The sequence below is a fragment of the Daucus carota genome, chromosome 7 (genome assembly GCF_001625215.2).
Source record: "Daucus carota subsp. sativus chromosome 7, DH1 v3.0, whole genome shotgun sequence".
Lineage (NCBI taxonomy): Eukaryota > Viridiplantae > Streptophyta > Magnoliopsida > Apiales > Apiaceae > Daucus > Daucus carota.
This window is the reverse complement of record NC_030387.2, coordinates 41432796-41450773: the sequence shown is the minus strand read 5'-3', so window position 1 is coordinate 41450773 and position 17978 is coordinate 41432796. Positions and strand designations below refer to the sequence as shown.

Sequence of the window (17978 nt, the reverse complement as noted above, 5' to 3'; positions counted from 1 at the left end):
ATCAGAAATTTTCTTCGAAAAAATATATCTAAAACTAAAAACCACTGGAGGTGTAGATTGTCAAATATTTTTAATAGAGGGACTAAATAGAAAAAGGTCGAGCACGATTGGACAGTGGTGGGTTTATCCTCTGTTGACCCGGGGCACCGGGTCAACAGATACTAAGTTGTAAGGCATATAAGCCTGCATCGTCAAAAAAATAGAAAAAGGTCAAACACTTTAGGTAGTAGCTATTGTTAGACTTAAAACGGAAAAATGAAAGAGGATTCACCGAGAACAGAAGAGGGAAGTAACAGATACTAATTTAATAAGAAAATCCAGGCAGCAGCGATTTAATTCCCGCACGCGCCAAAGTGTCCGTCGGCGATAGCAATCTCAGGCGAAGGAAACGTAAAGATCGAACGGTAGCAATCTGATCGGCGTGGGTAACATCCTCGTTTTGATTCCTTGTTTTACTGAAGATTAATTAGGGCTTTCTTCTATGCTCATTCAAAACCCTAGACCTCCTTTTCTACTTGGTATTATCTATCATATATGAGGAATTTAACTCCATTCTGCACTAGGAAAGCTCCTACAAGTATTATCTGTGCCATAGTCCTTCTACTTTTCTTGTTCAGTAATACTGATTATATTGCCAACGCAAACAACCCCGTTTACACCAGATGGAGCTCCAAACCCGGACTTTCTGGTCGTACGCCAGTTTTTCGTCGCCAGATTGTTGAATTAGGTGTGAATTCATCAGATGCGATGGATGTAACTGAACCGAATAATTCGAGTGTGTTGGATGATTTGAGTTGTTATAACTTATTTCATCATCAGGGTTACGGTTCCAGTTGTGATTATTTGAAAGCTCACCCTGAATGCTCGTCCCCTGGATTTTTTGACTACGTCAAGTTCTATTATTGTGATTGTGGACAAAGTTCATTTGCCTTTATTGTTTTTGGTGTTTGGCTTGTTGCGTTGTTTTATCTATTGGGGAACACTGCCGCAGATTACTTTTGTTGTTCACTGGAGAAGCTTGCAAGTCTCTTGAAATTATCTCCCACGGTGGCTGGTGTTGCTCTGCTTCCACTTGGAAATGGAGCTCCTGATGTCTTTGCAAGTATTGCTGCTTTTGTCGGGACTGATGCAGGTGATGTTGGGCTGAATAGTGTTCTAGGTGGTGCATTGTTTGTTACTTGCGTTGTTGCTGGGGCTGTTTCTCTTTGTGTAGCTGACCAAGGATTCCAGATTGATCACAAATGCTTTATAAGAGATATTCTTTTTTTCATGTGTACACTGATGGCCCTTCTGTTCATTTTAATTGTTGGTAAGGTCAGTGCTTGGGCTGCTGTAGCATTTGTATCAATTTATTTGGCGTATGGGTTTGTTGTTGCTACTAATGAGATTCTAAGGAAGCAAGTACGAAGGCTGAAACTAGATGTTGTAACACCACTGCTACCAGTCAGAGGAAGTATATACTCCCAGAGTGGCCTCGAAGATGATTCTATCTACAGTTCACTTCTTGACATTGATAGTACAGCTGATGGAGACCAGTCAAATGCTTCCTTGCCACAGTGGATGTGGGCATCAAATGTAGCAATATATTCGAACACGCTTAAGGCAATTGATGGCGACAAGCCTTTGTGGGGATGGAGTGATGAGAGCTATGGAACTGGCAATTCATTCTCGTTCTCCTGGTCCAAACTATTTGCGTTACTGGAATTCCCTTTGATAGTGCCAAGACGGTTGACTATTCCCTTAGTTGAGGAGGAAACTTGGTCAAAGTTTTATGCTGTTGCCAGTGCTTTTCTAGCACCAGTTCTTCTGGCATTTTTGTGGAATACTCGAGACAATGCAACTCTCCAAAGCACAATATTAGGATATGTTTTTGGTGTTTCAGTTGGTTCTACTCTTGGCGTCCTTGCATATTGGAACACCAGATCAGATAGTCCCCCTCAAAGGTTTCTAGTGTTATGGGTTTTGGGTGGATTTTGTATGAGTATTGTCTGGTTCTACATGATTGCAAATGAGCTTGTTGCTCTGCTGCAGGGAGTTGGTGTAATTCTGGGGGTTAAGCCAACCATCCTCGGGTTAACTGTATTGGCATGGGGCAACTCCATGGGGGATTTGGTGTCAAATGTTGCCTTGGCGACAAATGGTGGGGATGGCCTGCAGATCGCATTATCAGGATGCTATGCGGGTCCGATGTTCAACACTCTTATTGGTTTGGGAATTTCCATGTTACTCGGAGCATGGACAGGGGAAACTGGTTCATACACAATCCCGCAAGACAGAAGCCTCTTCTACACTATGGGATTTCTTGTGTCTGGACTGACATGGGCTCTTGTAGTCCTTCCCAGGAATGATATGCGTCCTAACAGAATGCTAGGGGCAGGACTAATTGCTATCTACTTGATATTTCTTTCAATAAGAATGAGCAATGCAATGGGGATCCTACCACTTTTTGGCCTAAGTTGACATAAAGCAGTGTTCGTGTTATAGCCAAAGCTTTATCATTTACATATGGCAAGTGAGTGAAGTTCATGGACTACTTGTCTAGCAAGGCTCGACCTCTTCTTCAGCTTGACATGAAAATATCTTGTGGTTGGCAGCCTGTAATTTGTAGTCATTTAGGCTATAAAAAGTTGAGAGCTTTGTTCTCAGATACCTGGTGGTATATGATTGAATCTCAGAGGCATTCTTATGATTTGGGAGATCCAAGTTCATGGCCTATTTCGGATGCCTGTTGCGTAACTCTACAATATTGATATTTTGTTAAGGACTGGAACCGGATCATATATGAACTGCTTGTAACTTTTTCGTCTTGTACCCTTAATTTATTTTCACCTCTTTTCCTCCACGTGTTGAAGCTTTTACTTCAATTTTTATGCACTGAGCAATGAGCATAGCAATAATAAACGAAGGAATTGATAACTAAGCTTAGTATATTCATTATGTCCCGATCTGCCAATTACAGAATGTCCAAACAAGAAGAAAAGAATGGAAAGTCCATTTGGTTTATGATGCAAATAAAATTATGATGAAAATATATCAAAGAAGACTAAACAATTATAAATTAAATCATCACCTGTTTCAACTTGACGCTTTGGCCGAGTGGTTAAGGCGTGTGCCTGCTAAGTACATGGGGTTTCCCCGCGAGAGTTCGAATCTCTCAGGCGTCGTCCTTTTTTCGAACTCCATTTAGCAGTCAAAATTATTAAACTTTCTTTATTACAACACGAAAACAAACTCCGACTACAGTTACATATACCTACGGGTTCAGACTTCGGATTCATTTGCCAACAGTCGATTTATCGGATCTTCCGGCTATATATTTAGCCCTGATTTAGGGTTCTGAAACTGGGTGAAGGAGAATAATTAGATGTTTGCTGTAGGGTTTACATGACAAATAGTCAATATAAAACTCCATGTTGGCGGATAATTTAAGAACCAATAAAACGAACCATAATTATTATTTTTTTTGTTTATTTAAAAAATGCTTTACATAATCTACAAGTGTCTTAATAGTGCTAAAAATTAATGTCAATATTGTATAAGACATACCCAAAAACACTTCTTTAACAATGCTATCTAAAAACACAAGATCATCCCTGTGGAAACTTGTAACATCACAGAAACATCAATACTGTAACTGTGATACAGGGGTAAACTAAAGATCGACAAAGAGTTTGATGACTTGGTTCAGATCACCACTAGTTGAAATTATTATACCCTGTAAAACTTAGTCTTTGAAACTGCCCATTTTGCTACAATTTACTGTTGACACTAAATGAACTGACATCAAAATATTAAAAAGCTACGGGATACTAAAAGAGAGAGGCAGAGCCAGGAATATCTCTTGTCTCCCCTCTTTGCTCTTGTGATAGATGACTTCAAGAAAAGAAGACAAAAAAGAGGGAGCAATCCACAGCCTGCTACTGAATGATCTAGTGGCCATACTTCTGAAACTCCCACTCACTATTATCTTCATAAGTCAAAATATCAAATGTAATAAGTATTCTGAGCATAGTAAAATGATATATTTAATCAAAAGATACAAGTTGTCTAGTGAAGTACCAAGAGGACACACTTGACGAGTTTTTAGCCACCTGCTGATGCAGTGGAAATGGAAAGCGTGATTGCACACACCTGCAAGATTATAGACTTATGTGAGTAAAAGGCTTCCTGGTAAGGTCAATTACAAGAAATTAAATTAGTCACACGCAGATTTGTCTCTGCAGCTACCCAAGCCCTTCAACCTCTTGTTTACCAAGGGTTAGGCATACTGGGCTACAATGTTCATAAATGTTGCTGAAGCCAAAGTGATATATTTAGACCGCAATCCAAACTACCCAACTTCACAATGCTAAATTAGTGCCGGTCCAAAAATCACATCTCAGAAAGTGTTTGCGAGTGAGCAATCTGTGCACATCCCCGCCAAAACAATTAGAAATTCACCATAAATGCTCAAGATACTTTGAATCACTATCCTCACAAGGAGAAAAATTTACAAGTGATTGAAGTGAAGAGGGAAAAGATCCATAGCACACCAAAAGCGAGTTAAGGATGAACAATATAACATGTACAAAATGTAGGGTAGTGTTCCAGCATACGCCATACCGAGTACGGCAATGACCAAAACTATCACTTACAAAATGTAAGTGCACTTTGTATACTTGCACTTACTGTGTCGGAGCACTTGGTATACTAACTTTTCAAAACTATCACTTGCTATACTACGCATCTTAAGCGGTAAACACTTTGTGTATAAAGTTCGCTAACACTGTTATTTTATTTAGGGGTACTATTCAGTTTCTTCAAATTGATTTATGGTTTTATGTTGAATTTGTTTAGTGGTAATCTCGTTGTTTGTGAATTTCTATAGGGATATTTTCAGAGTTGGGTTTGTGCATTTTCCTTAACTATGGTTATTTGTATAATTGATTTTGTTTGATGGCAAACTCGTTCTTTTATTTATGATTTGCTTGTTGATAATTTCGTTGGAGATTTGTACGTTTTTCTGTTTTTGTTTCTAAGTACAGTGTCTATTATGAATAAATTAAGATGTTCTTAGTACAATTGAATATTTTCAACCATTAATATTGCTATTAGCTTAGAGATATAAACGTATTGGAAATTACAAGGTTTGGTGTATTGTAATTTTGACATTTGAATACAATGTATGGAAGTTAGTATCCAAGTGTTCAAAGAGCAAGTCTAATAGGTTATTTAAATGAGCTCCTAAATTCATATTTATGTAATGTATCACAAAAGAGGCACTCCAACACTATCCTAGTGAATTACCTAAATCACCAACACATCCTCAAATCTCCTAGCCATTACCTATTTTTAAGTAACCTCTAGCCATTACCTATTCAATATCTATGAATAAAATATTCATCAGCTCTCTCCTTCTTTCTTTGTCTTTTCTCTCCTTTTCACATTCGCTCTCTCAAATTTATTATTAAAATAATTATAGGGGGGCCAAATATAGGGATTGCTATTGGAGAAGATTACCTAAATCACTAAGACTCGCTAAGATTTATTATTTTATAATTAATAGGTAATGAGATAGGTAACCTATTGGACTTGCTCTAACACACAAACTGCAAGTATACAAAGTGCACTTTCCTCCATATATAATCACTATACACGGATATAACCTCACCAAGAACACCTTCATATTTTAAAGTAATAACCAAAAACACTAGGACTAAAACAAATGTATAAAAGAAGAAAATATAAGGAGCCTCTGTGAAAACAAGGACCCATATGTTTATAGTGGAAAATAATGATTCAATACAAGCAACAAACTGTATAAATGAAGGAGCGTAACTAGGGGGAAGACATACCCCAAGCAACAGTGCACTCCTCACTGGTTGCACTAGCCTGATTAGCTTGGCATTCAATGCCTAATTCAACACAAATACAGACGGAGCATAAGAAGATTGTGGTATATAAATTAGACTAGTGAGCTTCATACGGCAACATAAAGATGCAAAATAAACCTAATTATATAAAAAGGTAAACATAATGAACATTGAACAACAAAAAGGAATATACATAATACATATAATGATAGATGTCAAATATACAGATATGAGGGAGTACTCACAGAGATCCATGATATGATTCCTGCAGATAGCACAGTTATCAACAACGATATCTGCAAACAACACCGATTTAAGTCATAATAATCAATTAAAGGCGTGCGAATTGAGAGGGGGAGAGAGAGAGAGAGAGAGAGAGAGACCCCAAGCCCAGAGAGAGACGGCGTTCCACTTCTTGATATCGAAGCGCTTTGATGCTGCTGCTTTCTTTGAAGATGACGACGAGGATGAAGGCTGTCCCACCACAACGCCACCTGCTTCTCCGGCGGATGCCATTACTAAACTCTTTCTGCTGCTGCTGCGACTTATTCGCTTCGTATACCCAAGGACTGACAGTTACAGGTAGTGTTTTAGCTTGTCACGTAAAAGTAATGTGAATCAAGGGTATTTATATTGCAGCAGCCAGGCCCAATTTCCCGTCCATACAGGCTACCGCTACGCTATCTTTTATATGTATGGATCATCTATTTGGGCCCAAGCCCCATTCCCCAAACCTCTCTTATGCACCTATGACATATCTGATCCCAACAAATATATCAACAAATAATTTTTATTTTTCTTTGAAATATTAATAAAATTTGTTGAGCGAAAGAAACTCAGGACGTATAACGTGTTTTTAGTAAAAAATATTCCAACATATCACAGATGGTGTGTACAAATCATGATTGATGGGCAACAACCAAACGTAATAATATAACTTGGCGGTTTAAATTTAAACTCTTATCTTAATTTTAGAAAATTATTTTGAAAGACGAATTAAGTAAATTATTGGTGAAGTAGAGGTGATGGCTTCAAACAAATTTATTGACGTACATGTGATTTGTGCACTTATCAAACATATAACTTTTGTCCCTCTCTCGTTTGTTTACAATTACTATTTTGGGATGTCCCTCTCATTTCTTTACTATAAATAGTAAGTTTTTCTCATCATTACACCCACTATCTCATATTTAACAATAAAAAGTACTATTACACCCACTACTTTCCTCCACTATCTCAAAACTATTACTCCCTCCGTTTAAAATTAGATGTCCACTTTAAAAAAATCACACGGTTTAAGAAAAGTGATTGTTCACAAATTAATTGCATTAAATGATCAAAATATGTGGAGTGAGATTGATTTAGGAAATATAAATAAGAGATATGTGAAGTAGAATTGACTTTGGAAACATGATTTTGCATTGAAAGTTTAAGTTGACAAGTAATTTGAAACAAATTTTTTTCTCAAAAGTGGACATGTAAATTGAAACGGATGGAGTATTAAATATTGATAGGTCCCACCACTTTACCCATTTTTCATCTAACTTTACTCATTTATTATTATACATTGTCTTGGTCTCCGTGTCCCCCTCCAATATAAACAATTGAGGGGGACGGAGGGAGTATAACTTTTGTCCTTCTCGACCTCCTCCTTACTCTAATCCCACGCAGAATGTGATTCAGCGGTCTATTACATTATTTAAGAATGAAATAATTAATTTAAAATCTTTATACCAATAGAGACTTGCGAACAACAATCTAATAAACAAACATGGCATCATTGACATCACAAACAGTTTATACTGGGGACAGCGACCACAAATAATAGGAGGCATAGATTGAAGAATATTGTCATATTTTTCCGGCTTAATATTTTCTTGTTTTGTGAATCAAATGTTGGGTACAATAATTTGAAAATATACAGTTCCCACTTCACAAGGATTTTTTTTTTTTAATTTAGTCCTTAGAGCATCTCCAATAGACTCTTAGAATCACTCTTAAATATAATATAAATTATTAGCTCTTAGCAATTTAGTGTACATGTACTTCAACAATGTTCTTTATATCCACTTTTTATTTATTTTTATATTATTAAAAGTACATTGAACTCATAAAAAGACAAAAGAAAGTGGAAAGAAAGAGAGTAAGTGGAACAAACTTATAATAAAATATTAGTTAAGAGCTATCTAGGGGCTCCTACAATTGAGGAGAGAGAAGATACTCTTAAGCTTTTAAAGAGCCTCTAAGAGTCTCTTGGAGCTCAAAATTTGGCATGACTCTTTATTTTTTAATTTAAGAGCTCAAATAAAGAGTTTATTGGAGATGCTCTTAATAAATGTGTAAAATGTGAGCCGGAGAAAGCTGCTGCCAATCAACAGTGTTCTGAACTCAATGTTTTTTTTTGTAAGGATGTTCTGAACTCAATGATTAGTCGGAATTAAAAGTTGATTATTCATCCCGTCTCAACGGGACATATACGTTCATTATTTACACGTATATTAAAACTTCTATGAAGTATAGTTTTAAAATATTTTTCAATTTTATTTTTTTTGAATAAAAATATAAATATCATAATTTTATTCAAAAAAAGGAAATTTTTAAAAAAAGTATAAAACTATATTTTAAGGAAATCTTAAAATACGTGTCAAAAAGTAATGTGAAATTGACGGAGTGAGTGATCGACAAGTTGCTCGATTGCGTATGTGATTAAATTAGCATTCGATCGGGACTTGCTACTGAAGTTATATTTTCACGATAACTGATACTCCCTCTGCATCGTGGACGTATGATGAGTAGCACAAAAAGTTAAAATGAATAGGAAACGAAAATAGACACTCGACAAGTGACAGAAGTGAAGTGAGTCATGCAGAGTGAAACGAGGAAGTGGAAATGACGGTTAACAAAGTCACGCAGGACACAATGGGAAGGACGAAAGGTATATAAGCTTATTAAACACATGTTTTGAAATGGTGGAGAATGGGTCTTTTTGGATGAAGGAACGTGCAATTAAGCGTTAAGAAAAGTGGAGAGAGCATAGGAGTATAAAACATACTCCTTCCGTCCATGAAAGAAGTGGAAAGGAATAGAATGGCCAACTTTTCAAGGTCACGTAGCTTTGTTTGCTCCTCTTTACTCATTTAGTTATGTGGGTATGGTCCCCTTCCCATTTTGCATTTCCACCCACTACTTTTACGCCCATTTCACTTTGATTGTGCTACTTAACATTTCGTTTTTATACTTTGAGTATAAAACATGAAAATATATAATATACTATAATTGTTAAATTAGCTCTACACATAATGTATAAGTAGAGAAAAAGTTGAGTTAAATGAGCTCCCCACTCATTTTGTTAATTTAAGTGGACTGCACGGGACTTTAAGCCCACCAACTAGAAGTGTTCGCAGTAAATGTGGTGCGTTTTTTTTTTAAATCACTAACCAAACAATACATGAGTTTGATTGAACTCGGGTTGGTTGAATATTTAAATCATAACCACACTAGCATAAAAATCGTGTAAATCACATCACAAAAATGCGTTCTAGAATTATGCGATTTGCACTTTTAAGAGTAAATATACTTTTTTTTTTTACTTTTAACATTCGTTTTTAAAAGTTCTCAACTCTCTCTCCAAATCCTTAGTCATCATTAAATATTTAAGAGGGTTTTCATCGGTTTTCACCAGTGTAAAGTGCAAAGAAAAATATATAAAGTAACGTGGAAGAAAAGAAAAATGAGTAAAATGGGGTGTCATTAATATATAAATGATGGACTGCGAAAAATATATTAAAACGACGACTGAGATTAATTTTATTATTATATAATAAATTATTATTTTTAAAAAATTAACCAGTATGATCTTAAAAATGAAAATATAAATAAATGATATAGAGGTAGATGAGAAAAATGTATCAAAACCAAAATATAAAAGAAAAATATTTTAAATTCTTGTATTGATATGATGTAATAACTCTAAAAAACTTCACACAAATTAAAATATCCCTCACATTATCCGATAGAGCCCCTCTGTTGGATTAAAAAGCAAAAACGAGGGATTAAAAAGCCATGAATTCAATATTTTCTGCAAATATATAGGGGCCGTTTGAGTTAACTTAAAAAAAAGTGACTTCTTGCTTAAATTAAAGAATTGGAGTAGAAGTGAGAAGTAAATAAGTTAATAAAACGTTTGGAAAAGAAGTGGAAGCTGTGAAAGATAAGCTAACATTCTCAGCTTTTTAAAAATATTTCTACTTATTTACACAAATAGGTCAAAAGAAGCAGAAGCCAAAAACAACTTCTGATTCTACGAAACAAACAGACCTATAATCATCGCCTCATCAGTGATAAATATTCCGTAGAAAATTTGAAAAGAATTTGATGTGAGATGGACGGTAGTAATATGATGAGAATTATGCAATCAGTGGTATGTTGACTAATGTAGGAAAGAAACAAGTGGCAAACGAAAGGGTCACATCAGTGAGATTCCAGGGTGGATTATGTGGTGAAAGACTAAACTTTGCATCTCTGAAATGTGACTAATGTCAACATATATCACCTTAAATTACACATGCGTTCACAGCTCTTTCTTTATGCATCATTTTTGAAAGCCCTCAATCCGATATTTCCATTCTCATTGTTTTGCTTTATAATTCTTATTTGGGTGTAAAAACAAGTCTAAATCTTGTTAATAAGCTTTAAAGTTCCAATATAATAAATTAATAATATATAATAAAGTAGACTCCAACACTATTTATTTATTCCACTGATTCTCTAAGTCATTGATATATTTCTTTCATTCTCTATTTGACGTACCATTCTCTATTTCATTTTTGAAATAATAATATTTATTTTCTTTTTTCTAACCCAATAATTTCATTTACCATATTTTGTTTCTCACCATTTTACAAGTCTCACTCATTATTTCAAATATATTATTATTTTAATAATAATAAAAGAATAATTTTACATATTTTATATAATTATCCGTGACACTTTTTAATCACTTTTAATTAATAATGTGATATTACTTAGCAAACTAAAAAAACCAGTAATGTGATATGACTGGAGATGTTTACAGTGATTAAATATTATAAATTAGTTTGGGGCGCTTTTGTGTAATGATAGAGCTAGATTATAATTAAATTAAGATTGTTATCAAGATTCAAGATTAAAATTTACTAAGAAAAAAGATTCAAGATTAAAAAAAGAAGTTTAAACGGAATGAATCACAGTTTTACTTTGATTGGCCAATAGAAACAACGTCCAACTTCGATTGGATCAGTTGGAGACCATGATAAAATTTTATGCTTTTTATTACAAAATCAGTGCGCCTTTCTAAAGTGAACCTCCGGTTATCCGAAACGGATCTGTCGTATCAATAAAGAATTTGTCTACTTTAATCGATTTTTATGGGTTGCATAAAAACAATTTTAAATAAAATCTGAATTAAGAAAAAAAAATCTTTATTGACTCTAGATTTTTTTTATAAGAAAATAAATCCAAATCTCTTATGAGATGGTTTAGAAAATAAAAAAATGATATATTCTCAGGGAGGGGTACGACTTATTGACAGAAAAAAGTGATATGAACTACTCCCTTCGTTCCTTTTTACGCGTTCATTTTGATTTTTTACAAGGTTAATTAGTTATATTTTGACTGATATTTATATATATTATATAATTGAGAAAAATAATAAAAATTATATCATTAGAAGGTTACTTTGATCTATTTTAATATGCAACTTTTAGATTTTAAAAATAATGAATAAATTATTTATAATATTTAACTAAAAATTGGGGAATTTGATTTTTAAAAAACCAAAATAAACATATAAAAGAGCACGGAAAATATATCAAACTAACTAATTATCATCATTTCTCTCAAAAAAATAAAACAAAAATCGTCATCGGTCATCTCCGGAGGTTCATGCAATTTTATCTCAGTTTGACCAGTTGAACTTAATCCCCTGACCATGAAAACTCTAATACTAACAATGATAATAGATTTTTGGCGGGTTAAATAACATTTTCATCACTCAACTGACACCCAACTTGCAAGTGAGTCATCGAACTCAAAAAACTTTCAAACGAATCATTAAACTCATTACAACTTTCAATCCGGTCACTAAACATTTACAAATTTTCACGGCCGTTGAGTCTCCTTTGACTTTAACAGGATCTGTTAAATTGTTATGTGAAAAGATCCAAATAAGCAACAACATCAGCAGATATCCAAATACCTTGACCAGATCCACGCCATTAAATCAGGTGACAAAACCCGCAAACCATCAAGTTCTAAACAATCATCTCTCTTCTAAACATATCATCAAACAAGTTAAATGCATAATCTCATTTATTGCCTTACCATCCCGATCACAACGAGTCAAACACCCTCATAATCTCTTTAATAATACTATCATCAAGTATCGTACTTCTCTTCTCTTGCAACATAGAAGTCTTTGTCGATTCTTTAACCGAGATTTTTGTGGCCGTGGGATCGGTCTTCATGATCTCAAGCTTCTTGCAGGCTTTGTCGATAGTTAATTTGAATGTTTTGTAGCTAGAAAATTGTATATTGGATTAAGACCCACAAGATAGCTTTACATAGGATGGTTGTACGTACAGATTCAAGGCCATCCATTTGGGTGCATGAAGATGATGATGGTGTAGATGTGTATTAATTAATTTTAGTTTATTCTATGTTGTTAATTAGGAAAAGTGTTCATGTATAGATAATTGGGTTATGGGTCGGGTGAAAATACATAACTGATGTGTACATGCCACTTGTACCGATTCGGACAACTCATCCTACCGACTCATCATTCCGTCAAGTTTTTAACGTCACTAACGACAAGTGACCTAATTGAAAATTTTAAAGAGTTTAGTTATTTAACTGAAAGTTTTTTCAGTTGGATGACCCAATTGCAAGTTCGTAGTCATTTGAATGACTAAACTGCCATTTAACCCGATTTTTGGCTAAAACTTGTACACGCTCAATTAGAGCTGTTAAATGGAAAATTTCGGATATAAATATGTTTATATCTATATCTAAATCTTCAATTGTCGAATTTAAATATGAATAATATATGTTTTATTTCGGATATGAATAATATTTGTTCTTATTGAAATGCGGATATTTCAGATAGATGTCAGATTTTTATATGGTCCTACCGTATTGACAATGATTTTAGTATAATTTTTTACAACTAAACTCAGTAATATTTTTATATGTGTATAAAGTATTTGTATAATTATATAAAATTTGTATAAATAAATTATTTAATACATATACACACGCTGCAATCTAATAAAATAAAATTTTAACTATATATTATTATATATTATATAATTTAAATATCATATATCCATTTTTTTCTCGAAATGAAATGCGAATTTCTCGGGATGCATATTAAATTTTTTGAATTTTTTTTACATCCCTTCCCTACACTCACCTATGCTCAGTTTATGGATAATTCTTGAATAAGTACAACCAACCTTTGTTAACTATGTATTCTTTTTGTTCCTTTTATTTATTTATAGGTTTTTTCACACTGCTCGACACGCATTTTAAAAAACATATAAAACATAATTTTATAACTTATTTTTAAAAAATTTCTTTTTTATATAAAAATTTAAACATCAAATTTTTATTAAAAAAAATCAAAATAATTTATCAATGTTTACAAGAGCATTAAAATGCGTACCGAGCCCCAATCCCCCAATGTAAACAAACGAGGAGGTGTAGGGAGTATAAATTACAAGTTTTAAGAATCAGAAAACACATACACGTATGGTGGGTTCCGAATGTGTAACCGGCAAGACTGGGTTAATGTCGCCGAAAACAGCTCAAGGCTGAGAGTCATAGGACGTAATGTCAGCTTAAGACTAAAATGTGAACGAGAAGATTATGTGAAAAGTAAATGCATGGAATGTACGACTTGAACTAATATGTTTGATTTTGACAAAACAAGGTCGTTATTCTAAGTACGCAGTCGGAGTTATGTATGGCATGTTTCCAGGATTCAAATACCTGCAGTCCGCCTCGTGATCTCGTTATATTCTCTTTTAATATCTTGAATTTTTGAATAATTGATCATTTAACATGATATCATATCTCAATTTCAAACTCACGTGTATGTTTTGAAAATGGATGTTGTATTTCGTGATATCATATTTTAGACTCATGTGTATGTTTTAAAGATAGGTGTCAGTATTTCATTTTCAATTTATAAATAATCGACTGAAAGAAATGTTAAAATATAATATGATTATGAAGAATTTTCTTTCCAAAATTTCGAGATTTTGGAACTGAAAGTCACTCAACGTTGTCCGATTCTCTCTTTTCACTAACAATACTCCGCTCTCGGAATGTAACTCTTTCATACGCATTTTCAATCATCTACGTGCCTTGTGCAAAGCGGTATAGTTAAGGATCAAGCTTCAGTTGTGGTTGATTACCTAACCATTTTTTTATTTACCGGACTAATCCGACCTTCCCAATACTACTGTATCCTTTTTGGTTTTGCAGCCTTGTTTCTCGAAATATATGGATGGCCCATCGCTTTCATGATAATTTCGGGTCATAACTGGAGTTGGTTTCATAAATGAATTATTTTTGATCATCTTAAAATTATTTTGAAGTTATATGAAATCAAGTCATTCAAGTTGAAGAGTATCGAAGAGTATCAAGTTAAAATTAGAATTATGATAATTTCGAATCACTTTATCATTTTCGAGTCACTTTGAATTTTATATTCAATAAACCAGATTGTAAATTTTATGATGAAAGGGTGTCACTGTTTTATATGAGATTTTCCTTTAATATCTAGTTATCGAACTAGTAACTCGGTCCCATGAAGTTGTATACACATGAGACACAAATGAAATACAAAAATTAAGATAAAATGTAATTTAGCGGAGAAATATAAGAATAATGGGTAAAATGACAAGACCAACTAATATTTAATGCATGAAGTGAGTATAATTAGTGAAAAAGTGTAAAGAAAGTGGATAAGATGATGAGACCAATTAATATTTAATATATATACTAGGTGTAGCGGATTAAATTTTATATTATATAATATTTTATTATTTTAAAATATATATATAATTGAATTGAACATCTCGAAAAAAATTGTATGGAAATGAATCTGAGAGAGAAGGAGTTACTTTCACGGTTTCATCACAGCAGTATAGCAGATTTAAGTGCTTGACTTGTTGATCACGCTGATTAGGCTTAATACCGGATACCCTGCATCCTGGTCCTGGTCAATTGCCTTATTTTCTTCTGCCCAGTGCCCAGCATAACCATATTTATTTTTTACGTGCCCAACCAGAGAGACCAATTCATTACTAGTATTTTTTCTTATTAAACAACAATGTGTGAGTATATTTCTTTTCTCGCTAACAACCCGTCTCCGCTTTTTAATTGATGCATGCTAGCTAGCTGTGTGTTGTTTGCACATACCAATACCACCACTAAAATACGAGCTTCTACATCTTTCAATAGGATTTTTATTGATAGAGGTATGCTAATTTTTTATATATAAATTAAACTTAATAGTGGTGCTGTTTGTAGCTATATGTTTAAGTCATCGATTTTAATCAATTGATTAATCACTAAAGATGTTTCGTTGATTCGATATCGAAAATGCTTACTAATCAATATGTTTATCCCTTAAGCTAATATAAAAATTAAATTAATTAATTATTATAACATTATTTTAATCAATGATTTTCATTATCCGTATAAAAATATAAGATCAGCTGTTCAGTTTCAATTTTTATTTCTAAAATTAAGTATGTGGAATTAAGTTTTGATTTTTGATTATCCTATTAATTATGTAAGATTGTTAATTAATTTCAATATTTAATTATCATCTAAAACCCGTCATTCCTTAATTTTACCCAAAATCCAATGCAACAAGCTTAACAAACATTAGGATGTGTGTGTTTAGGACGGCCTCATGTTGCAACCCCAACAACTCTTTCCGACCAAAATATAGTAAAAACTAATACAGCTGCCACTTCATATTTTCATATCTTTTTCTTCTGTTTTGAAGGTTCCAACATATTTACGCCTTCCCGGTCCTACATTAAAATCTACCACGACGTCATCCTCTTAGATTTTAAAAAGTGTTATGGCCGGATCATTTCCAAGACCCTCTTTACAAATTATTCCCTCTTATTCATTATATAAGTCGGTTTATTTTTTACACCTAATTTTAGATATTTTGAGTCTTTTGACTATATAGTAAATATTAGACTTAATCACAGACTTGCCATAAGATCGCCTTAGTTATAACTTTTTTGCACCAAAATAACTAAGCTTTAATAATAGACACCCGGATGACTCATGTTTAAATTATAAATTATTTTTCTAATGAATTAATGATTAGTTATGTAAAATATTCATGTCGAATGATGTTTAAGAAAATATGTTAAAAAGATATATTGTCAGAAAATTAGTTTATGTAAATTTTCAATACAAGTTAAGTCATGTTTCGAAAATATGTTATATATTATATATATTTTATATGTGTTGGAAAACTTTTTTTTATAAATTTTTAATTATTTTTAACATGAAATAATTATATAATTATTGTATAATCATGGGTCGGGTTCCACATAGAACCGCTTAAACTTAGAACCTTAGAACCACATTAATAGTCATTAAATGAAAATAACCTAAATGAGTTTTAAATTAGTACATATTTAAATATACATGTATTCTATTAATGCACATTTTTAATTTTAATGAAACTAACCATATTTAATCATTCTAACAAAAAAATTTATTTGATCTTTAATGTATATATCTCATGTGATAAAATGATATATACATACAAATTAATTTATATACTGCTGCAGAATCGTGATATATGAATAAATCGAATATATCTATTATGATTTTATAATGCTATTATCTACATATACTGCAACAGAACTCCAACATACGATAAGCTGGAGTGTGTATGTTTTGATTTTATTTATTATTATTTTATGTACTGCAGCAGAATCTCTTGTTTTGTAATATTATATGAGTTATAGATATGTACTGCAACAGAAATCTCGTCTCTTTTATAATATTATATGAGCAAGAAATGTACTGTAGCAGAATATCGTGTTTTGTAATATATGAGCTCGATATGTACTGCAGCACAATATCGTGTTTTGTAATGTTATATTTACTGCAGCAAAAACTCGTGTTTTGTAATATCATATTATTAAAATTGATTGAAAATCACATGTTGTAGGTTTGATTTGCATGCATATATATTAATTAATTGTTATTGTAAGTAAGTAAATAATCAATGATTATTATGATTTGTAATAATGATCTATTTGTAAGATAAGGTATCTTAAATAACATCTAGTTTTAATTTATATTTATATAGCTAGGTAGATCACACGACCATTAAATTCATATTCATCCGAGGGATGTTTGTGGTCCTAAGTTCTAATCATAATATTGGTTCTAATTTGAACCTTACCCGTATAATCATAAAATTTATAATTTTAAAGTACCTATTTATATAATATAGTATATATGTGTGTATTAAAATGTATAACTTAAATATGTTTTAGAATATAAGAAACTTTGACTTCATTATATACACTCTTACTTTTTAGAAATATATAAACAATATTGTGTTGTTGTTAATTTTTAGCCCGTTATATTTGTCATTTGAATATTCAATAGAATAATTAAATATTGCTGATAAAAATGTGATTGATACTAATAAGAATAAAAAAAAAAAAGGAATACTGTGTAAATATGAGAAGTACAAACTTATAAATATAAATTGAAAAGAAAATGACTTTCACAAATCGAGGTATTGAGATCTAATTTAGAATGTTAAGAATGCAAAAAAAAAGTTAAAATTAAACATCAATCCAGAATTAGAGAAGACAAAAATATAAAGTAATCCCAAATTAGAAAAGATTTGACAAAATATTATTATAATGCTCGTAATCAAATCCGAACCTAAGTTGGTGGCTAAAAATAAAACCAAACTTAACATTAGTAACTAAAAGCAAAAATAAATAAGTTGAGTGGTAAGTTTCTAAAAACGCTATAAGTTGAGTGGCAAAAAAATCTATTTTCCTTTTAAAATATATTCAAAATGAA

The 17978-nt window shown here is 32.4% G+C and overlaps 2 protein-coding genes and 1 non-coding gene across 3 annotated transcripts; 2 read left to right on the top strand and 1 right to left on the bottom strand.

Annotated features, from left to right (window-relative positions):
* Positions 1–209: 209 nt before the first annotated feature.
* On the top strand, positions 210–2842 carry LOC108193223 (cation/calcium exchanger 4). Its single transcript, XM_017359799.2, has one exon. It carries the CDS (start codon positions 535–537, stop codon positions 2458–2460), a length of 1926 nt encoding a protein of 641 aa, XP_017215288.1. The 5' UTR covers positions 210–534; the 3' UTR covers positions 2461–2842.
* Positions 2843–3082: 240 nt separating this feature from the next.
* TRNAS-GCU (transfer RNA serine (anticodon GCU)) lies at positions 3083–3164 on the top strand. The gene has a single exon. It is a non-coding gene; the product is annotated as a tRNA-Ser (tRNA).
* Positions 3165–3543: 379 nt separating this feature from the next.
* On the bottom strand, positions 3544–6457 carry LOC108193846 (uncharacterized). The gene is made up of 5 exons (XM_017360678.2): positions 6236–6457; positions 6098–6148; positions 5835–5894; positions 4060–4131; positions 3544–3967 (listed from the first exon to the last, which is right to left on the bottom strand). Exons 1-5 carry the CDS (start codon positions 6366–6368, stop codon positions 3930–3932), a joined length of 354 nt encoding a protein of 117 aa, XP_017216167.1. The 5' UTR covers positions 6369–6457; the 3' UTR covers positions 3544–3929.
* Positions 6458–17978: the final 11521 nt, after the last annotated feature.